Source organism: Trachemys scripta, chromosome 11, assembly GCF_013100865.1.
Source record: "Trachemys scripta elegans isolate TJP31775 chromosome 11, CAS_Tse_1.0, whole genome shotgun sequence".
In the NCBI taxonomy this organism is placed as follows: Eukaryota; Metazoa; Chordata; order Testudines; family Emydidae; genus Trachemys; species Trachemys scripta.
In genome coordinates, this window is record NC_048308.1 from 34,813,360 (window position 1) to 34,837,050 (window position 23,691).

At 44.5% G+C, this 23,691-nt stretch overlaps 1 protein-coding gene across 1 annotated transcript in view; it reads left to right on the forward strand.

Annotated features, from left to right (window-relative positions):
• The first annotated feature begins 15,258 nt into the window (after nt 1-15,258).
• XIRP2 (xin actin binding repeat containing 2) overlaps nt 15,259-23,691 on the forward strand; it is a 151,217-nt gene continuing 142,784 nt past the window's right edge. Inside the window, exon 1 of the mRNA XM_034786171.1 lies at nt 15,259-15,952. Within this exon, the coding sequence (XP_034642062.1) occupies nt 15,800-15,952 (153 nt within the window). The 5' untranslated portion in view covers nt 15,259-15,799. The remainder of the gene's footprint in view (nt 15,953-23,691) is intronic.

Genomic DNA, 23,691 nt, shown 5'->3' on the forward strand with positions numbered 1-23,691 from the left:
AATAATTGGTGCAGACTTGCTTCCTGGAAACTGGGTATGGGTCTTTGGGCTGAGGTTCCTGAAAAGAGATTGCCTGGGTGCTGTTTGAGACCACCTCTATTCAATGACTGGCGTATATAGTATAAATAAGCAAGATTCACTAAGTATATATCCTGATTTCGCCTCCAATGGGAAACTGATCTGCAAGGACAACTGAGTACAGTAGGTCAGCTAGTAGGCTCTGGACAATCTAGGCTTGATACATAAACTCTGAATCTAGGCTTGACACTTGAACTCTGAAGAGAAAAACTGTACCAACTTCCCACTTCCCTGATCCTGGACTCAGTCTCAGTACAAAATGGCCCCGGTATATTTTATAGGCATCTAAAAGCTGCTCTAAATTATGCTGGCTGAAGCAGTCCTCTAGGAACTATACTGCTGGTCAGGGATAGGTCCCTCCCACCTCTCATACTCCCCCTCTCTGCCCTCAGCCTGCCATAGACTATCCCCAATGCATACTGGGGAGAGGGCCAGGAGTAGCTGGCATAGCCAGCCCTACTCCAGCTGAAGATTTGCCTATGCTAGGGGAATCCTTGGATGTTGCTTTAAGTTGCAAAGGAGATTTAGGAGAGGCCGAGAATCTGGCCCTATATTGGAAACATATTTTAATTTATTTATTTGTCTTATATGTTGGTGTCTATCATAAACGTACTAGACATCCCAAAAATATATGCAATTATTTCCCCGCATAGAGGATTTGTAACAATATAACTTTAAAATGGGAAGTCACGTATTTCCAATGGTTTGTGCTTGAATTTATGCAAATACATAAAAGCTTAAGCAAATTTACTGTCTACTGCTTATTTGTCAGAGGAAATTAGTGATAGGAAAGTGATGCTTCTCAACACTTCTTGGATAGTCAGTAATTGTCCCCTCCCCATTACAAAACAGAATTAAATTTATGGAAATCATATTTGGTAAGTAGGATGACTAGTCCTTCAGATTTTCCCAGTGCTTTCTATTAGCAGTATTACATCTTCTTCAGTGGATACATTTCATCCATTTCACAGTTTAAGATTTAGAACAGTAAATTAAAATGTATTGCCTCTTTTGAATTCATTTGTCACAGGCAACAAGTAACATCATTTGGAGTGGTACATCATTAGAACATCAGTGTTTGGAGATTCACTTGGCTGGAAAAAATGGGTCAGAGAGATCAAATAAGCCTCACATGGATAATCTAAAGTTTATGACAAAGGGAATGCCAATAAATAGGAAGCAACTCCCACAGTACAGCAAAGAAGAAAATAAAATGAAAGGGATGGGGATCTCTTTGAAAACACTCACATCCCTTATACATGTAGATTCTGACATAGGAAGAAACCCTTTGATAAAAATGAAATGACTTATCTTTTATTATTTTGAGAAGTAGCAATGTCTATTTAACACCAACATTGCTTAAATACAGTACTATAACCTGGACTGAATAATTATTACAGTACTTAATTCTTCCTTATTTATATCTCTTATATGATACCAAGTATATGTCCCCTCCAAACCTTTTCTATGTCCTTAAGAACAAATGTTCATTACTACAGTGTATGCTTTGTTCTCATCTATAGAGTTTTGAAACAAAAGCTGTCACTTCCAGCTTTTACCACTGCTAAGCAGTGAAAGGTGAGCACACAATACAGTCATAGGTATGGCTGAAAGTATGCTCCTTTCTTCCCTGGCTCACTAAATAATACATTGGCAAGAGGCACATATAAGAGATATGGTGTCTTGTAACTGCTATCAGATGTATGTCTATCGTGCCTGATGGTCATTAGTTAGATGAGATCAGCAAGTTAAAGAAATTTTACATTTGTGTTTTCCTTTAACAGGTTCATGACTGCTGTAGCAGACTCACAAGAAGGAAACTTGACTGAAAAAAATACCGGGGTAAGATAAGCTCATTACAAATATGCAACTTAATGGATTTTTTAAAATAGGTTATCTCGTGTGGTGCCCGATAACGTTCATGTAATACATGAGAATGAGGAGATAAAAGGAAGAAAAATAAAACAAATGCCTCGCCTTTGGTTTACTCTTCATAAATATTAATAATGCATGGTTTCTACTCCTTTCCTATTAAATGAAACAATATGCCAATTTTGGATACAAAATGTGCAGACCGTTAATTGAGAATTAGTGCTCCTGTGTGAATTACATCAGAATAGTGGCACCTGTGAGCACTGCTACAGTTAAGTCACTTGCCATTTTCATTTTAAATTCTGTTTTTTCAAGGTTTATAATTTAGCCACCCATATTTGCATCAGCCTAAAGCTTAGCATATAAAATGTGAGCTCAAATTAATCTATTGTCTCAAAATATGGCTACGATTATTTAAGCTTTTGTTTTTAAATTAGATAATCTTTTTTTTTTTTGCTCATTTCAGACACTTGTTTAATCTCCTTCATGTAAGAAATGTCTGAATTTTAAATGGAGAAAAGTTATAAATACTTGAAGCTTTATGTACCTGCTAAAGAACTGCAGCTTTTCAAACCACGTAAGCTCAGAGGAACCTCAGAAGAGTGTGTATAGACAAAATAGAAAACACATTGCTCAGTGAAGAACTCTATGTGGGGTCCAGCAGAAGACTCCATGATGACACAGCAGCAGCTGAAAATCCCCACTATGTAGAAAGGGATCAGCTGCCTCTGTGTCTTCATGGCTCCTTGTGGACCTTGTGGATGGTTGTTCCCTGGCCTGAATATCCACACTTGGAAAGAGGCAGTAACTGGATGGGTTGGGGGAGGATTTGGGGTGTTCGGGGGGTGGGGGGAGTGGGGTGGACAATGCACATTGGGATTGGGACTGTATTATCTTCTCCACAAAACCTGCTCAATGGTGCGGAGAGGGTTTTTAATGGCAGCTGTGGCCAGAGGAGGCTATGACAGTGCAGTTCCATTGGAAACATGCTTTCAGGGAGGGAGAGGGATATTGCTGCTGAGGGCAAGAGCTGCTACAAGGCCTCTGTGTGGGTGGCCCTGGCCTGATACTGGTGTCCCAGGATATGTGGGTATAGGAGGTGGGACTTGATAGCCTATTTCACATAAGAAAACTCCATCCCCTTGATAGAACAGTGTGGGGAATCTAACAGAGATTTCTGCCCTCAATTCATGTTCTCCACAGGTTTTACCATGAGAAGTGGAAATGTGGCCCAATATGTGGGCTTATGTCTTATACAAGCTACATAATGTTACTCCCTCATATGCTCATTCTGCTAACATTTGATTGTTTCACCTGCCCATGGGATTGTGAATCTTCTTGGCTTCACACCTAGCCAAATGACTCAAGAGAAGTTTGGCTAAGCTAAGAAAACATTTTGTTTTCTGTCATAGTTACAGCTTCAGGTCACAACGTGCTGTGGGTTCTGAGCTTTCTCGCCCTTTTCCACATGGAACTTTAAGCCCAATTCAGAAGGGCCAACGAGTGGCTCTTCATGTTTAAAAGATCTATTTTTTCAGATAAGTTTCCCTGCCCTGCAGCAGATTGACATTATATGAATGTCAAAACACAGCGAGCCATTGATTTTGTTCTAATCTTTTTCTTCCTGATTGGATTGGAAACTTCTTTCTCTACCAGCTCTTTTCAATGCTTTTCTATTAAAAAAAAAAGTAGTGATATGGAGATTCATTATGTATTGGGAAGATACCAGCTGTTTATCAACCTCAGAAAAAAATACCTCCTTGTAATGACAAAAGAGGATTTCCTGGGCATATATAATATACTGTCTATGATCACGTCATCCCAAGTGACCTGTAGCATTGCCATGAGAAAAAGCCCTGAGACAGAGCTTTTGGGCTGAGTGCTGGCTAAAAAGGTACTTGTAGCTGTGCGTAAGAAGAATCTGTCTCCTGCTGTTTGATTCCTGCTGTGTTCAGGGAAACAAGATTGTGTACATAAATAGGATTGGTAAATAAATAAATAGGATTGCATCAGATAGCAGGCTTCCATCATCAAATTCTCCTCCTAACTGAAACAACCCACAGGATCCTGAAGTTTATCAAAGCTCTTGAGTCAAAAAGGGGTAGCAAATTCTCCAGGCTCTGAGCTTTGTGTAAGCTGTCCCAGAGGTGTTCATTATCAAAGCAGGTAGCTGTGATTTTCTTCTCCAAACAATGCAATTACAGAGAAGGTCACTTGATCTCAGGGTTTATTGGCTTGGGTCTGGGTTCTTAGGGTAGGATCCACAAAGGTACTAGGCATCTAAGTCCTAGTTTTAGGCTCCACAGTGATTCAGAAAACTCCCGTCAAACCCTGTGTGCTTCTAAGTTTCCAGAAAAGTTCTATTAGCACCTACATTTCTGCCTCTGGGCATGTGCACTGCTGCCTCTTTGTAGGTGTCAGGTGCCCTATCTCCCACCTAAGCCCCAGAGCAGGCTATTTAAGAATCTATCCACAGTGGAACAGTCTTTGGGCCAGAGAGAGAGAAAGAGTGAGAGAAGGAGTCTGTAATCCAGTGAGTGGTTAAGGCACCTACCCACCTGGGCAATGGAGACCAGTATTCCCTCTAAATTTTCCCACCCATGTGCGGAATGAATTTTTTATTTGCACCAATATGGAGCTGATGTGTGACACATCACCTTCATATTGGTGCACATAACAAAATTCATGTGGTGAGGGTGGGGCTGAGGGGTTTGGAATTTGGGAGGGGGCTCAGGGCTGGGGAAGAAGGTTGTGGTGCAGGGGTGTGAGGGCTCTGGCTGAGGGTGCAGGCTCTGGGGTGGAGTTGGGGATGAGGGGCTCGGGACTGAGGCAGAGGATTGGGTGCAGGTGTGTGGGGGCTCCGGCTGGAGGTGCAGGCTCTGGGGTGGGGTTGGGGATGAGGAGGTTGGGGATGAGGGGCTCAGGGCTGGAGAAGAGGATTGGGTGCAGGAGGTGAGGGCTCCAGCTAGGGTTGCAGGCTCTGGGGTGAGGCAGGGATGAGGGGCTCGGAGCTGGGGCAGAGGGTTGGGTGCAGAGGGTGAGGGCTCCAGCTAGGGGTGTGGACTCTGAGATGGGGCCAGGGATGAAGGGCTTGGGGTGCAGGAGGGTGCTCTGGGGCTATGGCAGGAGAAAGGACTCCCCCCAGTGCTCTCTCCCTGCAGCCGCACATGGGATGGAGGGGAGAGGTGCCTCTCCCTGCTGCGGGAGCTGTGGGGGTGGGGCTGCAGGATAGGTGCCCCTCCCCCAGCCCCAGCAGGTTTGTGCTGTGGGAGAGCTGTCCCGGCCATGCCTGGGTCCGGGTCACTGCCCTGGCTGCAGCAGGTCTGGGCCACAGGCTGAGTTGGGGCCGGGCCACAGCAGGTCCCAAGGAGGTTCCCTGAGTGCCTGCACAGCGCTAAATAGGCTGCTGCACGACCGCGCAGTTTACAGGGAACTTAGGTGGAGACTCTGAGTCTAGTCCCCCTGTTCTAATCACTTCTTCATTATTTATCCACAATGGAACAGCTTCAACAGGGGAGACCGAGGAAACCCCACATCAGAATGTCCCAGAATTCAGTGATTAGAGAACTCATCTGAGCGGTGGGAGACGCCTGTTCAAATCCATTCTCCCCTGCTGGCAGGGAAGGGGGTATTGAACATGGGTCTCTAACCACTGGGTTAAGATTATAAGGTGGGCAGCAGCGCCTCCTCCAGCTGTTTTTGTGTGGAGAGAAGCAGGCCCCTAACTCAGTGCTGGAAGAAACAGCTTAGATGCTTAACCCAACCTGATTCCAGGGCACAAGGTCCCATTCGAGGATTGCTAACGGAGTTTCAACGTACGCACCTATCTAACACACATGCCTCTCATTGCCATCTCCCATTGGATAGCTTAGGTGGTTTCCTGCCTAGCATGTTGGCCTTTGGATTGCATTCCAAGGCATTTATCTCTCCCCCATTCTTTGTATAGGGAGCCTAGGCAGCTAACTCAGGCCAGGTCTACACTACAAACTTAGGTTGATGGAAGCCGCCATACGTCGACCTAATAATGTATGCGTCTACACTCCCAGGTCCCTTCCACCGACCTGACTTGCCTGAAACGTTGACTTAATTACTCCACTTCCACAAGAGGCATAGTGCTTAATTCGATGTTGATGGGTCCACAGAGAGGCAGTGTAGACGCGGCATTGTGTAAGTTGACTGAATTGGTCTCCAGGAGGTGTCCCACAATGCTCCGCTGTGACCACTCTGAAGATTGTTTTGAACAAGCCCTGGGATCTTTTGCATTCCCATTTCCTGTTTGATCAATGTGGAGAGCTCGCCTGCCCAGCTGATTATGGTGACTCAATGCCCCAAACGCGCTCCAGCCTGGAGTACACAGGAGATGGTGGGACTTATTGGTCTGTGGGGAGAAAAGGAAATGCAGGCACAGCTCCGATCCAGCCAAAGAAACATAGACACCCATGAAAAGATCGTGTGAGGCATGAGGGAGAGTGGCTACACCAGGGACATTCAGCAGTGCTGCATGAAAATCAAAGAACTTTGGCAGGCATACCAGAAGACAAGGGAGGCAAACAGTCATTCTGGTTCTGCACCACAGATGTGCCACTTCTACAATGAGCTGGATGTGATTCTCGGTGCTACCCCATCACTACCCCCAAACGCAATGTCGATACCTCCCAGGAGTCTGAATTTCAGGCTACCTCAGGCAACAACAAGGAGGACATTCTGGATGAGGAAGAGGAGGAGAATGGGAGACAGGTGAGCGGGGGATCCATTCTCCCTGAGAGCCAGGAGCTATTTTAATTCTAAAGCAGTCCAGCAGGACAGCATCGTGGATGAGCATGATGCTGGGGAAGGCACCTCTGGTGAGTATGCAATTTCAGTCAAACTGTAAGGGTTACATGCTCTTATATTTTATATTTAATATGAAGAAAAAGTGAGGTGAAGTGGGTGTCTGCTTCCCACTGGCCGCCCCAGCTATACAAAGGGTGCTCCCTGGAAAAGATTGGTTATGTCCATAGGGATGGCCTGTGAATCCTCCATGGAGATCTCCAGGAAACTTTCATCCATTGCAGAAGGTTTCTGGGGAGGGCTGCCTTATTTCTTCCACCATGATAGGACACTTTCTCATGCCACTCTGCTGGCATCATTGTGGTACACAGCATAGCAGCAAAAGGACCAGGTCTGTACCCAGATGCTTGCAACATCTGCTCCCTTGCCACCTCTGTTACCCTCAGGAGGACTGATATCACATAGGGTCACCCAGGGGAGCCGGTGGAAGTTTTCATTACAAGTGCTCATACCACAAACAATAGAGCATGTGATCCCCCACCCATGGTGATTTCTGGGTCCCTCAATCATAGCGTGAGTGGCAGGGATTGGAGTTGACTTCAGAATCTTTAAGCCCAGGGTGACTTCTACCAGCAGCATTAAGGGAAGGGGGGTGGGCTTCCAGTGTTCTCTCATGGCCACAAACCCCTCCCTCCCCCCGGAGCTGCGATTTGGGAGGCTTAATGCTGGTCCCAGTTCTCAAAGCAACATCCATGTTGCTAAGGGGAGAGGGCATTGTCTACCTGTCCACCTGTGCTCCCGACGTGGGTTTCCCATAAGTTGCAGCACAACACCCATCACCATGCCACTGGGTCATACTCACCGTGGGTGGAATAGCAAACCGGTTCATTGAATAGCTAGGGATTCTGATTATGTTCTGACTTGCATTAAAGTGTAATAAGGGGAGTGACTTTTAAATAGCAACCTTGTATCAGACCCAGGCAGAGGTGAAAGTAAGCTGGTACGGTACAGTACGGTACGGCTTACCGGCAAGAGCCAGTACATCGCCGATCATACGGGCAGGGAGCAGCTTCCTTGGCCACTGATTTAAAGGGCCTGGGGCTCCCGGCAGCAGCCAGAACCCTGGACCCTTTAAATCACCGCCAGACCCCGGTTCCAGAGCCCCGGGGTAGCAGCGGCAGCCGGGAGCCCTGGGGCTCTGGCGGCTATTCAAAGGGCCCGGGGCTTCCCGCAGCGGACGGAGCCCGGGGCCCTTTAAATCACCGCCAAAGCCTCAGTGCTGGAGCCCTGGGGTAGCAGTGGCGGCCTGGGGCTCCGGCAGTGATTTAAAGGGCCCGGGGCTCCACTATGATAGCGGCAGCCGGAGCCCCAGGCCCTTTAAATAGCCGCCAGAGCCCCGGGGTCACGGCGATGGTTGGGAGCCCCGGGGCTTGGGCGGCGATTTAAAGGCCCTGGGGCTCCCGGCAGTAGCCGCAGCTACCTCTACCATGAGACTCCAACAGTGATTTAAAGGGCCCAGGGCTTCCAGCCACCACTACCGCAGCTGGATTTAAAGGGTCTGGGGATTTAAAGGCCCCGCCTCTTTCGGTTGCCCTTCTGGTTGAGGCCCCCCCCCCCCCCCCCCCGCTCAGGACTCCGGCATACCGGTAAGTCCTTTAAGTTACTTTCACCTCTGAAACCAGGTAATGCAATGACAATAGTTGCCTGGTGCTCTGCATGTCTTACAGTGGAAAGCTTGGCCTTCAGCACATCCTCCACACCAGCGGAGAGGCTTTCGCAGGTTTGAAGATGGAAAAAGAGAATGTGTGATGACATGTTCAATGAGATAATGAACACCTCTGGGACAGCTTACACAAAGCTCAGAGCCTGGAGGATTTAATTGTCTGAAAAACTGAACATGGAGAGCAGGAGAGCATCCCAGGAATATGAATGTGCCACACAGAATGAGATGCTGCAGATTATGAAGGACCAATCAGACATGTTGAGGTGTCTGGTTGAGCTTCAAGAAAAACAGGTTGAGGTTAGACTCCCTCTGCAGCCCCTACACAATGACCTGCAAATATTGCCTTGTTCCCAATCCCCCTCCCCAAAACATTCCAGGAGGTGTGTGTGTGCGTGTGCGGTTGGAGGTGAAGTATCCCTTCCACTCAACACCGGGGGAGGTTACTAAGAACAAAAGGCAGCCATTTGAAGACCTTTGATGGGCAAAACTTCTGTGCTTTCACGAACAAGCTGACTTAGTTTTTCCCCTTCCAATTTCTTCACACCGTTTGCCCGAGGTTAAATTATTTTCTTGTTCTTTCAGTTTATGTTTGTGCAATAAAAGTCAATGTTTCAAGAATGCAATACTCTTTATTTATTCCAAGCATGGGGTCTTGGGGAGGGGCAGGGGAGGTACAGGGAAACAGATGCAACAGAGGGGATGGTATGGGAAGCCACAACGCAGATAAGCAGCACACATTACTGTTGCTCATTACTGTAATGGCTTTTCAAAGCCTCCGAGAGATGCAGAGCTCCTCACTGGGCTCTTCTTATAGCCCTGGTATCTGGCTGTTCAATATTAGCTGCGAGCCTATCTGCCTCCACAGCCCACCCCTGCGGAAACGTCTCTCCCTTTTCCTCACAGATATTATGGAGCACGCCGCAGGCAGCAATAACAATGGCAGTATTGCTCTCACCGAGGTCTAATTTAGTAAGCAAACTGTGCCAGTGACTCTTTAAACATCCAAAGGCACATTCCTCCACCATTATGCACTTGCTCAGCCTATTGTTGAACTGCTCCTTACTGCTATCCAGATGGCCGGTTTATGGCTTCATGAGCCATGGGAGCAAGAGATAGGCTGGGTCTCCCAGGATCACTATTGGCATTTCAACATTATCAGTGGTTATTTTGCGATCTGGAAAGAAATTCCCTGATTGTAGCTTTCTGAACAGACCTGTGTTCCTAAAGATGCACATGTCATGCACCTTTCCTGACCATCCCATGTTGATGTCAGTGAAACGCTCCCTGTGATCCACCAGCGCTTGCAACACCACTGAAAAGTAACCCTTTCAGTCTATGTATTCTTTGGCAAGCTGGTCTAGTGCCAAGATAGCGATATGCATTCCGTCTATCGCCCCACCACAGTTAGGAAACCCCATCGCGGCAAAACCATCCACTAAGTCCTGCACATTGCTCAGAGTCACTACTCTTCTTAGCAGAAGTTGATTAATGGCCCTGCAAACTTGGATCACAAGAACTCCCACGGTGGATTTACCAACCCCAAATTGATACCTCACTGACCAGTAGCAGTCTGGGGTTGCAGGATTCCACAGAGTGATCACCACTTGCTTCTCCACAGAGTAGGTCTTATTTTAGTGCTGCTGTGCTTCAGACCTGGGGAATGTGGCCTTCTGCATTCGAAAGTTCTCCAGCCTCTGTTCGTCATCCCATAGCTGCCTATTGATGCAATCCCATCAGTCAGTGCTTGTTTCCCGGGACCAGAAACGGTGCTCCACCGTGTTCAGCTGCTGCACAACTGCCAGCAACATCTGTGAATTGTTTCGTTCTATGACTTGCAGCCTGGCTGCTTGAATGACATAGCAATGTTCCACGTGGCAGTTCCTGTCTCGGCTCTGGAAATACTGCAGGATAAGGCGCGAGGTGTTTGTAAACCTTACAACAAGAGTGCAAAGCTAAATGGGGTCCATGCTTCTTGGGCTATGGCATATGTGCGGCTAAGCCAGGCTTTTGAAAAAAGGCATGAAAAAGCATGGGTTGTTTGCCATTGATATCAGAGGAGAGAGGGAGGGAGAAAACTGCATCATGGAAGGTTGAAGCCATATTCTCATTCCCCCCTGCAACAATGTTTTGGTTTCATGAGGCATTGCAAGCCCTTCCCAAAAACGCCTGCAGCTAGTTGCACTGTGGGATACATACCCATGATACACTGCTCTGTGCATCGATGAAAGCGCTGCTATTGAGGATGCACTCCACCAACACAATGAGTGTGGTGTGGACATGCCCGACTGACTTAATTTCTGCAGTGCCTGGATGTCATTTTAAATTAAGTGTAGACATGCCCTGAGGCTTTGTTGGTTGCAGTGTTGTTCCTGTGATTTTCTAGGCACCTAAAAGTGAAGTGCCATAATACTGAGTATTGCACTGCCTAAGCTCCTTTGTTGATCCAGCCTTAATATTTTTCATGGTGGAAGATTAGCACATAGGTAATCTGTTCACTGGCATGTGCTCTCTGGCTATATGAAGAAGCAAGCAGGTTTTTTGTCACAGCCATACATGACCTGTAACTCATATTTGCATTAAAATGCAGTATCTCTCCCTACAATTCTGACAGTTGTATCAAATCTGAGAGAACACAGCACTCACCTGTCATAACATTCATTGCAGCACACACTGATTATCCAGCATTCATTCATTAGCCCCCACCCTATTTGTAAATTCTCCCTAATTGTGCACTTGCATTCATGATAGACAGCAGTGCTGCTGGCAATATCAAAAATAAAATATCTGAATAACACACTTAACTCACTTGCCAATTAACATATTTATACAGTATCATCACATTGAGCCTTTCACTGACTCCATTAGCTATATTATAATGGATTTGGTTTAAAAAGTTGGCCTGTGGATGTTGCATTTAAAGCTTTATATTTTTAGGGCTTTGAAAAACTGCATCACTTCTTCTTGGCCTTTAGCTAAGATTTAATAAGTCTTTTCTCTCTACTATAATATCAGCTTAATGTCTGACACTTCCTCTCCAGGGGATTTTTGTTGCTCTTGCTGGAGGTGGAGAAGGACTCTATGATCTAATGGTCCTTTTCTGTCTCTAATTGCTATGATTCTATATATCACAGACAATGTAGTGTAAAAATGCAGTGGTTTTTGTTAAATGATGTTTATAGCTGTGGGAAACAAATGGCAAAATAATGTCCTCCTTCTATTTTTACAAGGCTGTTGCAAGGAGCCAAACATTGTGAGCCACAGAGAAGGAATCTATAAATCACTTTCACAGATGGGGCCGCCAGTGTTCAGTAGTCTGGTATCAGCAGTGGTCCAAGAACAAGTTACCTAATTAAACATTGCTTTACCTTTAAACAGATGTGCCAAAATCTGTTATCAGTCAGACCAGTGGTCCAAATTTACAACGGCATTATCAAAAGCAGAATTTGGTCCATATGTTTTTAAGTAAACCTGTTCCCCAATCCACCTCCTGTTTAATTTATTTTCTTTTTATGCATGGAGGTGGATTTACACAAGCCCATCTGTGTTGAAATTAACTATTTCTGCCCTCCTAGCCTCCTCATCCCCATTTCCTTTCTCTTCATATAGTGAAGTGATATTCTGCTGTGTGGCAATAAGTTCCCTACCAAGATGCTATGATAATGAAAGCACCCCGGGTATCTGAGTCACCATTGCATTATTCCAGTTTTATGCCATTCGTAACTTCATTAATCTCAATGGAATTACACTGATATAAAGTTGGAGTTATACAATTGTAAATCTGATCCCTGATTTTCTTAATGGTATGGGAAACCAAAATACTGATAGAACCCTGAGTGAGAACAGTTTCCCCCCCCTCCAAATACTTAGGCTGTAAAAAAAAAAAAATCACAGTTGAACTAAACTTAAGACACTGCATGGAAGAGGATTTGGAAGTGGGGCTACCGCAGATCCAAGAGTCTGTCACAGGCCACAGAAAACTATATAGACCCATGAAATCAATAGCAGTCTTTCCATTAACTTCTATGGACTTTGAATCAGGCCCTAAGCGCCCACCTTGTAACCCATAATACACCTGCTTGCTATCACTGTGCTAAAGATAAACTAATTTTGGCTAGAATCATACTTTAGAACCTGATCCATGAAAAGTTATGAGATGCTTTCCCAATTCTTCTCATGCATATGAAGGAACATACATTTTGTAACATGACTTTACCACCTACCTGGTTTCCCACAACAAAACAAAAAACAAAATAAAACAAAACTATTTTTCTTCTGGGTCTGAAAAGCCTGCAGTTTTATTTTAAAAAAATCACAAATAATTCCACTGCATTTAATACATACTACATCTCAGTAAGCGATGCATAAAAATAACCTCTCAAAACATTACTACTGTGATGGAACTTGCCATGAGGCCAAATACTGCGCCCATTAAAGGTCACAGGTATGTTGACATTGACTTTGATTGGTGCAGGAGCAGGCCCAACCTTTGCCCGGTCCTTGCCCACACTTCACCCACAAGTTTCTCAGACATATCTATTTAGAACAGAAACCATAGCCCCTGTCCTAGCCATGACTAAGAATCAGGCTAATCCTCAAACTACTTCCACCTATGTCCAGCAGGACTAGCTAATACTCTTTTAGAAAGCCTCAGACAGTATTTTCCAAAATTAAATAACTACCTCCACCACTTTAATCTTTTCCCAATAGACAAGTTGGTACGAAAAGATGTTAAAATGTTACAGCAATGCTCAGTGTCCTGTAAAGATCTAGTATGCTATCCTATCAGCTTAGATGCACAGGAAAGAAGATTAAATTAACAATACTGCCTTACTGCTCTCATGAATGAGATGCTGCCCTCTTAGACTCAGCCGTTTTATACTGTCAGTTGTCACTTGCTCCTCTTAACTCAAACCCCTAAAATATAGGACAGTCCCTTTTTGATCTTTACTTTTTAAAAAGAAACGATATAACTTTCTTTTTATTTATTTATAGTACATAGTGACTTCAGTACTTTGGCTGAACATGCATTTGTTGATATATTTAGTAAAATGTATCTTTGTTGATCATTCATTGGTTGTACTAATTTAGAAAATTAATGTTTAGTGACATGTCCATTTCTCATAGGGTTTTTGAGCTAAGTTTGTAGTAACAGTATCACTATCTGAGATATATTTAATTACACATTGCTCGCCCACCCCCTATGTAAAGTAAACTTATAGAACTTCAGATATTCCAACAGCAATGAGTTCAATGGGAAATTATTAGACAGATGGAACAGATAGGTATAATCTTTTTAATTTCTCCTTTCCTCCTTTCAATCTGCAGAGTAGACATGAAGTTGTATATATTTTTCAACTACCTTTCTCTGTTCAAGTAACACCCTCCCAGCCACAGATGCAGTAACCGTCAAATTGAAAGTTCTTAGTGGTCTGTGTCTCTGGCAGTTCTAACTGTACATACAATGAAAAGTAAAAGTTCTCTAGGATAAAGATATAACAATACAACTGTGTCATTAGTGCATAAGCATCCTATATTAACATGGACAGTGAGTGGCCTTGAATCAAATCTCTTATTAACCATCCTGATGAGATCACATCATCAGTTGTGACAGTTAATAAGACACCTTTTACGTCCCTCCTACACCATAACAAAACTACTGAAATATAAAAGGCACATCGTCACCTTTATGGGTCCAAATTAATGCACCTTGCACTCAACTATGGCTATAGGGGTAGATGTTCCAAAGAGGAGAAGGCCCTCTTTTAAAGTGTGTAATAGGGCTCTATCCAAGTCTTGCCAGTGATGTCTGCCAAGGAGAGAGACAGCTCCAGATGAATTTACTAATGCAGTTTTTCAGCCTGGATTGTGCAGAAGTAGGAATCCAGCCCAGAGTAGCTCTCTTAGTCACTAAAATATTGAGGTCTGCAGTTCTTTTAGCAGGTCTCTAGTGCTACATTTTTAATGAAGTTGTGTACAAAGGCTTTGTACTTGTGTTCAAGCTAAATTCCAGCTACTGACCAGTCAGGCCTCGCATGAACAAAAATGGCCCTTCTTTTCCCAAATCCATTGGAGTTGGACAATTCCTTCTGTTCTGTGGGAAAGTAATGCCTTTTTTTAAAGGAACTACCTGTTATTCAGTGGAATTCACAGTGCTGGGTAGGAAATCCTCCAGAGGAGAGGGACACTTTTAAGACACTAGATCTGTTTGATTGCAAAAACCCTACTACTGGTGTCTAGTCATCTCCAGGCACTTGTGTACACCCCATTCTTCTAGCTAGTTCAGCTATATACATTTGAGATTTTAATTTACTCTATCTTAAACAGTCCTGGATAATTATCCAAATCCAAAGCACAAATAACTGCTTTCTAATATTTAATGGCTGATGTCTCTGCATCTAGGGTATTTATGAAAGCACAGGTGGCTTTGGTCAATGGAAGTCAGGACCCTCAATACCTTTGTGGATGTGGGTCTGACTCTGAAAGACTTGTTTGTGGATGGGCTCCATTCAGAATGGTTGCACTACAGTGAAAAATAGTGAAAGTGAAAAATGTTACTTAATTTCAAGTGATGTGTTTATGGTAAGGCTTTGTTCTAGACCAGGAAATCTTGGAAGTGCTCCAGACCATGAACTTGAGCAATGTTTGTTTTTAGAGTTGAGATTATTAGTGATGCTTTTCCCAGCACTTAACAATAAGGAGTTTCCACATAACAGTTCTTCGGTGGCTCTGTGCCGCATCTAAGGAAATGAGGGGCAATAGGCTTTTCCTGCCCCTGTTTCCTGCAGGCTGGGGACTTTTCTTTCCCTTGGGAAGTTGCTTATGTCATTGACAATCTGACGCTGCACTTCCAGCGCCTGCCCTCCTGCAAAGAAGAGTTCCCAGTGCGTTCTCGGCTGACCTGACCTTCGGGGAGCAGAGTAGCCTGGCCTGGGACATGTCTGGCTGCGCCTTTGGGGTCCCATCACACGCTAGGCTCCCGGGCTAGGCGCGGACTTGGGGCAGGCGGGTGTGTCCTTCACGCGTTGGTGCCACGTGTTTTGACCCCGCCGCGTGGTGCTTTTGCAGGGCGCCCTGGAGCTGGCGAAGTTCCCGATCCAGAAGGGCTCCCTGGAGCGCCTCAAGCAGCAGTGGGAGTCGGGCGATGCGCTGAGAGCCGGTCCCCGGGGGGGCTCCGCGGGAGGACGCCGCCGCAGGCGCTCGCAAACCCCGGAGGGGAGGAGAACTTGTCCCGCGCCAGCAGCAGCGGCCGCCGCCGCCCTGCGGGAGGAGGAGACCCGAGCCGCTGTAGCTGGCGGCCAAGAGGGGCGAGTTCAGAGCCGGCAGCCGGATAAGAGCCGCGGCGGCGGCAGCAGCACCATGGAGAAAGCGCCGCGGGCCAGCGAGGGGGCCGAAGTGGCCAAGGAGGAGCCCCGGGACGGCCGCCGCAGGCTGGAGCGCTTCCCCATCCCCTGGGAGGAGCTGAGGAGTAGGTTCGAGGCCCCCAGCGGCGCGGCAGCGGGAGTCAGGCAGGTAAGAGCCACGGGCAGGTGCCAGACACGCGCATTCCCTCTCCCCCAGCGAGTGGCAGCCCCCGGGAAACTTCCCCTGGGCCGACCAGGGCCTGCCGCTGAACTCAAGCGAGGGTTGCACACACTAGTCCAAGCCTGCTTCTTCCCAGCTTGATCGGCCCCATGGTCCAAGTAATGGAAGGAGACAGCCACCAAGGGCACTGACTAAACACCTTTGTGAACCTGGGCCCCACGGACTAGAGTAAAGGAATTCACAGAGATGGTTCTTCTTCCATCTTTTATGTGACCTTTCCCCCTTGTGGCTGTAGGTACCTAAGGTCTCAGACCTCTGCCTGGCCTCTGTGCATAGCACAGGGATGGAGGAAGAGCTCTAACTCTGACTCCAATTGATTCTGCCATGTTAAGTCCAAACCTGACTGTGTGTCAGAGGGAGATGGAGCAGTGGCCAAAAACTCAGCAAGGGAAAGGGAGAAAAATGAGGTGATATAACATGAAGCATTTTTAATGGAATGAAAGTAAGATCAATGAGTACACTAAAGCATTGATAGGGAACATTGTTAGGATTTCTAATGTATTATGTGAATTCATTGTGTGAAGCAATTTTAATGCTATCTATCGTCTACAGTACAGATATGAAAAGTTATGGGGAAAAGTTACTAAGGATGCTCAGTTACTTTGTTAACTTGGCAATTTTATTTATAGAATAGAATTTGTCTTAATTAGCTCCTTTGCTACTCTAGGTGTCCCTTGGTGCTTTACAATAATAAGTTAGATAGGCAGTACAGGGACTGTGTAGCAAATGAGGTAGGCACTGTGCATTCAACAATAATTCACACACTACCTTGCTTTAAAGACTTTTACTGAAAGAAAGAATATGGGCTGTTTGAGAGGTTTTTTTTTTTTTTTCCAAGTAGTTCCATGAGATCTTTACTTCCCACCTGGACCCAATGAATTCTTTTTAGTAATACCTAGCTCTCATCTGTAGATCTCAAAGCGCTTTACAAAGGTTGGTACAATTAGTCTCATTTAAAAGAGAAGTGAAGTGACTTTCCCAAGGTTATGGACAAATTTCTGGAATCAGAAAAAGAATTTCAGCTTTTCCAACAAGAACAGAAAATAAAGTCACTCTGTGATAGATTGAATGTGTTTTAATAAAGTTGAATTAAAAGAAAGACTTAAGGGTAAGGGGGAGAGAAGGTTGGGTCTGTGTTTGGAAAGTTGGAGAAAGTATGTGGCATATATTTGTGGTTACCATCACTACAGACATGAAATAAAGGTCACTTAACAGGACTGTTAATGGAAATTGTCCAGCATATGGCAAACATGAATCACAGTTTCCCTCCCATAGAGGTTTTATATATCAGTTTTAAAATAAAAAAAATAAAAAAATAATATGTTTAGTTAAGAATGGCCATACTGGGTCAGACCAAGGGTCCATCTAGCCCAGTATCCTGTCTTCCGACAGTGGCCAGTGCAGGTGCCCCAGAGGGAATGAACAGGTAATCATCAAGTGATCCATTCCCTGACGCTCATTCCCAGTTTCTGGCAAACAGAGGCTAGGGACATCATCCCTGCCCATCCTGGCTAGTTGCCTTCTTGATGTGTGTATGCTACTTAGACATCAAGTCTGAGCAACCAGGCTTTGTGGAGATTAAGTGTGCAGGTGTTTGGGGCTGGAGGCTAAAATTCATGACTACTACCTCAGCCTATATGGATTTTAGGTGGAGTATATGCTGCAGCCCCTGGGGTGTTAGGTCTACTAAAGCCACATGATGACTGGTCCGAGGTCCATCCCTGCTTGTGCTCCAGTGACACCTTTTTTTACCAGATTGTGCTTAGACTAGTGCAGAAACTCTTATGTCGCTCTTCTGTGGTGAGTTTCACCCAAAGGAAGAATAAATCTATACAGTCAGCATAATGTAGAGCACATATTATAAGCCATCCTCTGTAATTAGGGATAAAAACTAGATTTTCCAAATAGTTATGTTTACATGTATTTAATAATTTATCAGAACAGGGAATACTTCTGTTATTGCAGAAGTCAGTGGAAGTTTTGTCTATGAAAGCATATGCTTCCTTCCATTATCACCAAGTAGAAAGGATCCGAAAGGCCCTTATCCCACTGTTGGACAATCAAGGAGGAGAAAAATGGCTAATATATGTTAGGTGTTCCCTCTGCTGCAAGAATGTGATACTCTGCTTCACTTGGCAGAGGAAGGCATGTCCAAAGGGGAAGGAACCAGCAACAGTCTCTGTCGATAGCATGCTCTTCTTCTTACAATGCTGTCCCAAACAGCAATAACTACTTTATGGTTTTCAGAGACCATGGAGAGATGGGTGGTACAGGGCTGCTATGCCAGTGGGAATATACGCTATAAATTGTGCTCCTATTGGTGAGGAAAGAGGATGGGCTGGAAGGTGCAGAGGTATGAACAGTTGGGGAGAGTATTTGTTTGGTTTGAGATTTGCTTGGTCTTTCCTGTTTGTTTCCCTGATCGCAGGCTGATACCAGAGAGCCTATCTGATGTCAAGCCATTCATGATGGGAAGATATCATAAATTAGTAGTTCTTGATGAGCTGTGAATCTTAGAAGGCATGTGTTTCCCTTATGTGAAACTCTTTTGTGTGTGAATGGGAAGCATGTGACCCTGATTAATGGTTGTAGATTTGGTTCTTTCACAAATCTGTTTCTAGTTAGGGGCCTTAAACCAGCGGATATGAGTTTACTGTACAAAGTTCATTTATTTCCTTTTACGCAAGCAACAGGTGTAAATGGCTTACATAAAAAGGAGGTAGGAGACACCAATGCCACTAAGAACAAATCCATGCACAGATTTTATACTGTTTGAATGGTCATCTAAACATCAGTCACTTAAAGGAAATATAAAAGCACTGTGGAATCTACATGTAAAGAAAACCAGCAAAAATATCCAGGAAAGTGAAAACTGTTGGCTCAAACCACTTGCATAGTGACAGTGTATCAGAGTATCTTGAAAAAGCTGGGGTGAGTATTTGATACTCTCGATTTTCTAAAATAATAAAAAATGAAAGTTGAGGCATTATTGCAGGTAAAGAGTTACAAAAAGCAGCAGTCACAACGTTAAGGAAGAGCAAAGGAACTGATCTAGTAAAAGAGGGAATTTTAGGCACATTAATATAAGTAATGGACAAATTTTCAAACATGGTTGCTTGAAGTTAGGTACCTAGATCAATATTTTGGCACGTAGACCAGATTAGTCTGTTTTTCAAACAGACACACAACTCTTACTGATTTCAATAGGAGTGGCAAGTAATTAGAACATCTGAAAATCAGGCCACATCAAATTAGGTACCTAAATCTGGATTTAGGTGACTAACTTTGGGCATCATACTTTTCAAGGCCATCACTGGGTCAGCACCCAATGACATCAGCAACCACATCTCCATTCATGAGCCAGCAAGATGCTATGCTCCTCTAGGACAATACAGCCAGCCATCAAAAGTCAGCGAAGGATGTAGGAGCCGGAGACAAATTGTTATTGGCTGGGGTGGGGGTGAGGGGTGGGGTTAGTCTTTGAAACATACTTCCAGAGGACGTCAGACTAATCTGGAGTCTGACCACTTTCTGGGAATACTGCAAAACTTTCCCTCTTTGACAAAACTTTCCTCCCATAGACAAAATAATGGGGAAAGGGCAAAAGAGAAAAAAGACCCACATACGTGTAGGGTCTAAAAATATAATCATCTACCAGGGAAGGGAGAAAAACAGAAGACTCATGAAGTCCACTAGGGACCTCACCAAGCAGACCTAATTGACTTGGGAAGTGCTTAGATGGTGCACTGAGGCAGATAGATCCCCATGCCTGAAAATTTTGACCAATATCTTCAAGATATATTTCATATACTTTAATTTTTTCTGTTGGAATTATTTGAGTTTGGAATTTTGAATTAGAGCCTTGCAACCTGACCTGAACTCAGTGGGACCCAAACTACAAGTGGCTGCTTTGGTTGAGTCAGAAAACAATCAGACCCTCTTGGGCTCAGGTCAAGTAATTGTAGCTCCTCCTCCTGCCCATGTGGTTCGAATGGGTGTGGCTGTGGGCCCCACTTGTGCTGGTTGCACCTACCTTGCTGTGCAGTGTGTGTGTTGCATAGGGAGTGTGCCAATGAATTACAGTACCTTTCGTTCTGCAGCACACAGAGTGAAGAGAGGTGTTTGTGGCTGGCAGGAGCGGGGCACACAGCCGCCACTGCACGAATCCTGAAGGCACCGAGCATGGGAAGTCTCTACTAGGTTGAGCCCCAAGGATGAGATGGTGGCAGTGTCACTCACAGAGGTTTAGGGGGAAGCATCATGTCTGGATCAGGTCTGAAAAGGTCTAGACATTCTTGGGTCGCCTGTGCTGAAGTTAGGTTTGTGTCCAGATCGGGCTTTAATTAGACCCGAGCAGACCTCAAATTTGAATGGTGCATAAGTGGCACCTTTTGCCAGCCTGACAACTCTGTTATATAGTTTGCAAGAGTTTCTGTCTAGTGCTTTATTTTTTTGGACAAGACATTATGGACTGATGGCAGAATTCCCAAGCAAAAATATTTACATACTCTTTAAAACTCAACTGCAATCCCAGCTCATTTAGGCATGTCACATTGATGTACAAGAATTTGAAATGAAATGCCAGCCACCAGACAAAGATATAAAGCAATACTGACTCTCTTTCACCTGAGAAAGCTGCTGTCAGTCCAGGCATTGGCTTTCACTGACATAACAAGGCAGGCTGGGGCAAATCAAACTTTCTTTGCAAGCACATTTCTTCCCCATTTCCGTTCATGGACTAGGTGTGAACATATTGAGAAAGAAGTCAGGATTTATTTAAAATGCTTTATGAAGATGCAAGTTTCTTCAGAAAATATCAAATGCTGTCACTCCATTTGTGCACAGATCTGAAGTGTCACATCCTAAATTAAAACAAAACAAAACAAAAAAGAGTGGATCTATCACCTTTCAATGAACACCCATCATAGTTAGGTACTTGCATCAAAGGGAAAATATATACCTAAATATTTGTGCAGTAGTGATTCATGGATTTTAAGGGCAGAAGGAACCTTTATGAACATCTAGTCTTAACTTTCTGTTATTATGGCCCTATTGATATTTGTTTGTCCTAATGCAATACCTTTAAAATATGTAAATGACTAATACATTTGTCTACTTAAATCAAAAAGGATTCTCCTGTGTAGTCCTTTCTTCATGTTTAATGGATAGAACTCACTGGGTTTCAGACACCTGAAACTCATTCAAGCTCCATTAATGTTTCTTCTCCCTGGAAGTTACTGAATATCAATGATTTATGACACTTAATAGTGTGCTAATTTGTTTTATGTCAATGTAAGTCATTTAGGGTATGTCATGAGATAAATTGCTGTGAAGTGGGGCAATGCATCATGCATATTTTTTAGGAGGTAGAAAACAGTTTAAGAATGCAACTTTGAGTGTAATTTAATCAAATGCCTACTCTGCACTAAACCTAGGTATGTATGAGCACTTTCATACTGGCAAAGGCAATAAGAAGAAAACATAACATCTCATACAACAAGCTGCATAATTAAGGCTGTCTGACATTCCATTTAAAATATTTTCAGGTTTTTATAGTTCATGTTATTCATGTGTCAGTCCAAAAAGAGAATTCACTGTAATTCCCCCAACTTTTCCCCAGCTTATATATTTAAACCAGAAACTGCTCTTTAGAAGTGATAACTATATTGTGGATGTTCTTATTTTTTCCTGAATATTTAAAACAATCAGCAGGCAGGCAGGATTTGAACAGGTAGCAATAAACTACTCTCAAATTACTTTTGGAGACTTCTTTTAGTATTTGACACAGGTAACAAAAGACACCTTCAGGGGGTTGACAATGACTCTTTAAATTAATAGACTATCTATGCACCATGGACAACATTTTCAGAAGCATTTATGCTGACATATTATGTAATTTATCTAATTCTCTAACTTCCTTCATCCTTTCTTACCAAGGACATTTTACTCCTGGGGGAATTCTTTGTCATTGCACATACGCAGAATTCATGTCCCCCGCAAATTTCTTTGCTTCCCTGCAGAAAAATGACTTCTGACGGGGAAGCAAAGGGAAGCCGCCTGAGCAGTCATGGACCCTCCCTCCATGGCAATGCAGGCAGATCGGTTCGGGCACCCAGAGAGGCCTGTAGAGATGTAAATCACCACCGTGGGGAGATAGGGGGGAATGGGTAGTCATGAATGTGTGAGAGAAAGAGAGAGACACTCTGTCCCTCTCACTCTCTATTGTGGCATACTTGGTGTGGAGGGGCAGAGCTTCGGGATGTTTCTGAGGCGATAAGCATGGGACAGGCTCTGTCCCCTCAGGCAGAGCAGAATGTAGCAGCCTGTCTGTTTAGTGAATTGTTCCCATTGTTTTTGTGAATTCCCCCAGGAGTATAAATCAGGTGTAAAAGTTTTATGGCTCCTTTACATTGCCAGACTGCTGTAAAGGACAGTATGGCCTTATAAATGCTTATGGTCCTTTAATGATTAGAACTGATCTAAATTTTTGAACTGAAAAAATTTCCTATCAAAGTGTGGTCCATGAACTGTTTGCGTCTGACCTTTCTGGAGATGGTCCGTAGCCAATATAAATTGTAAATTTGATTTCCCCAGCCTTCACTTGCTTTTCAGTTGCCTATGATTAAGGCTCCGTGTTTGTCACAGAGGTCACTGAAGTCACAGATTCTGTGACGTTCCGTCACCCCCATGACTTCTGCAGCAGCCCCTGTGTGGATGGTCAAACCAGGACTTGAGGTGGAGCGGAGGCAGCACCTGGAGCTAGGAGCTGTAGGTCGCCACTTCCCAGGAGCCGGAGTCTGCCCCTGCCCCGCCAATCCCTTCCCCCCATGCACCGGCAGTGCCCCCCTGGCTATCCCTCCAGCACCCATGGTGCCCCCCCCCCCACGGCCACCCCCCGAGCCGCTCCCCCCAAGTTTTAATCAGGGGTATATAGTAAAAGTCATGGACAGGTCATGGGCTGTGAATTTTTGTTTACTGCCCGTGACCTGTCTATGACTTTTACTAAAAATACCCATGACTAAAATGTAGCCTTACCTCTGATGTAACACTGAGCTGCATATATTTGTTGACTAATAACTAGAAATAAAGGGTCAAACCTAGCTACATTACTTTTAGGCAAGGGAGTTTGGAGATTTCTTCCAGTACTTCCCACTCCCATTCTTCATCCACTATATTTTAGTTTAAATAAATTACCAAAATAATTGAAACCAGTGTGATTATATTGTTATTTTGACAAATAAAATATGTAGAATTTTGCAGAATTTTAGAATATCGTGCACAGATTTTTCAATTTTTTGGCACAGAATTCCCCCAGCAGTAAAATTTGTACGAGACTGCATTCTTTGTTTATCAGCCCCTGTTACTTTCCATCTGTAGTCTTAATTCTGTTTGTGACATCACAGTAAGGGTATGTCTACACTGGAAACTTCAAAGTGCTGCCATGTGAACGCTTTGAAGTGCGAGGGTCGCGCGCGAGTGCTGGGAGAGAGCTCTTCCAGCGCTCCTGGCAATCTACCTCCACGAGGGGATTAGCTCCGAGTGCTGGGAGCGCGGCTCCCAGCACTCGGAGCCTGTCTACACAAGCACTTTAAAACACACAGACTTGCTGCGCTCAGGGGGGGTGATTTTTCACCCCCCTGAGCCAGCAAGTTAGAGCGCTATAAAAT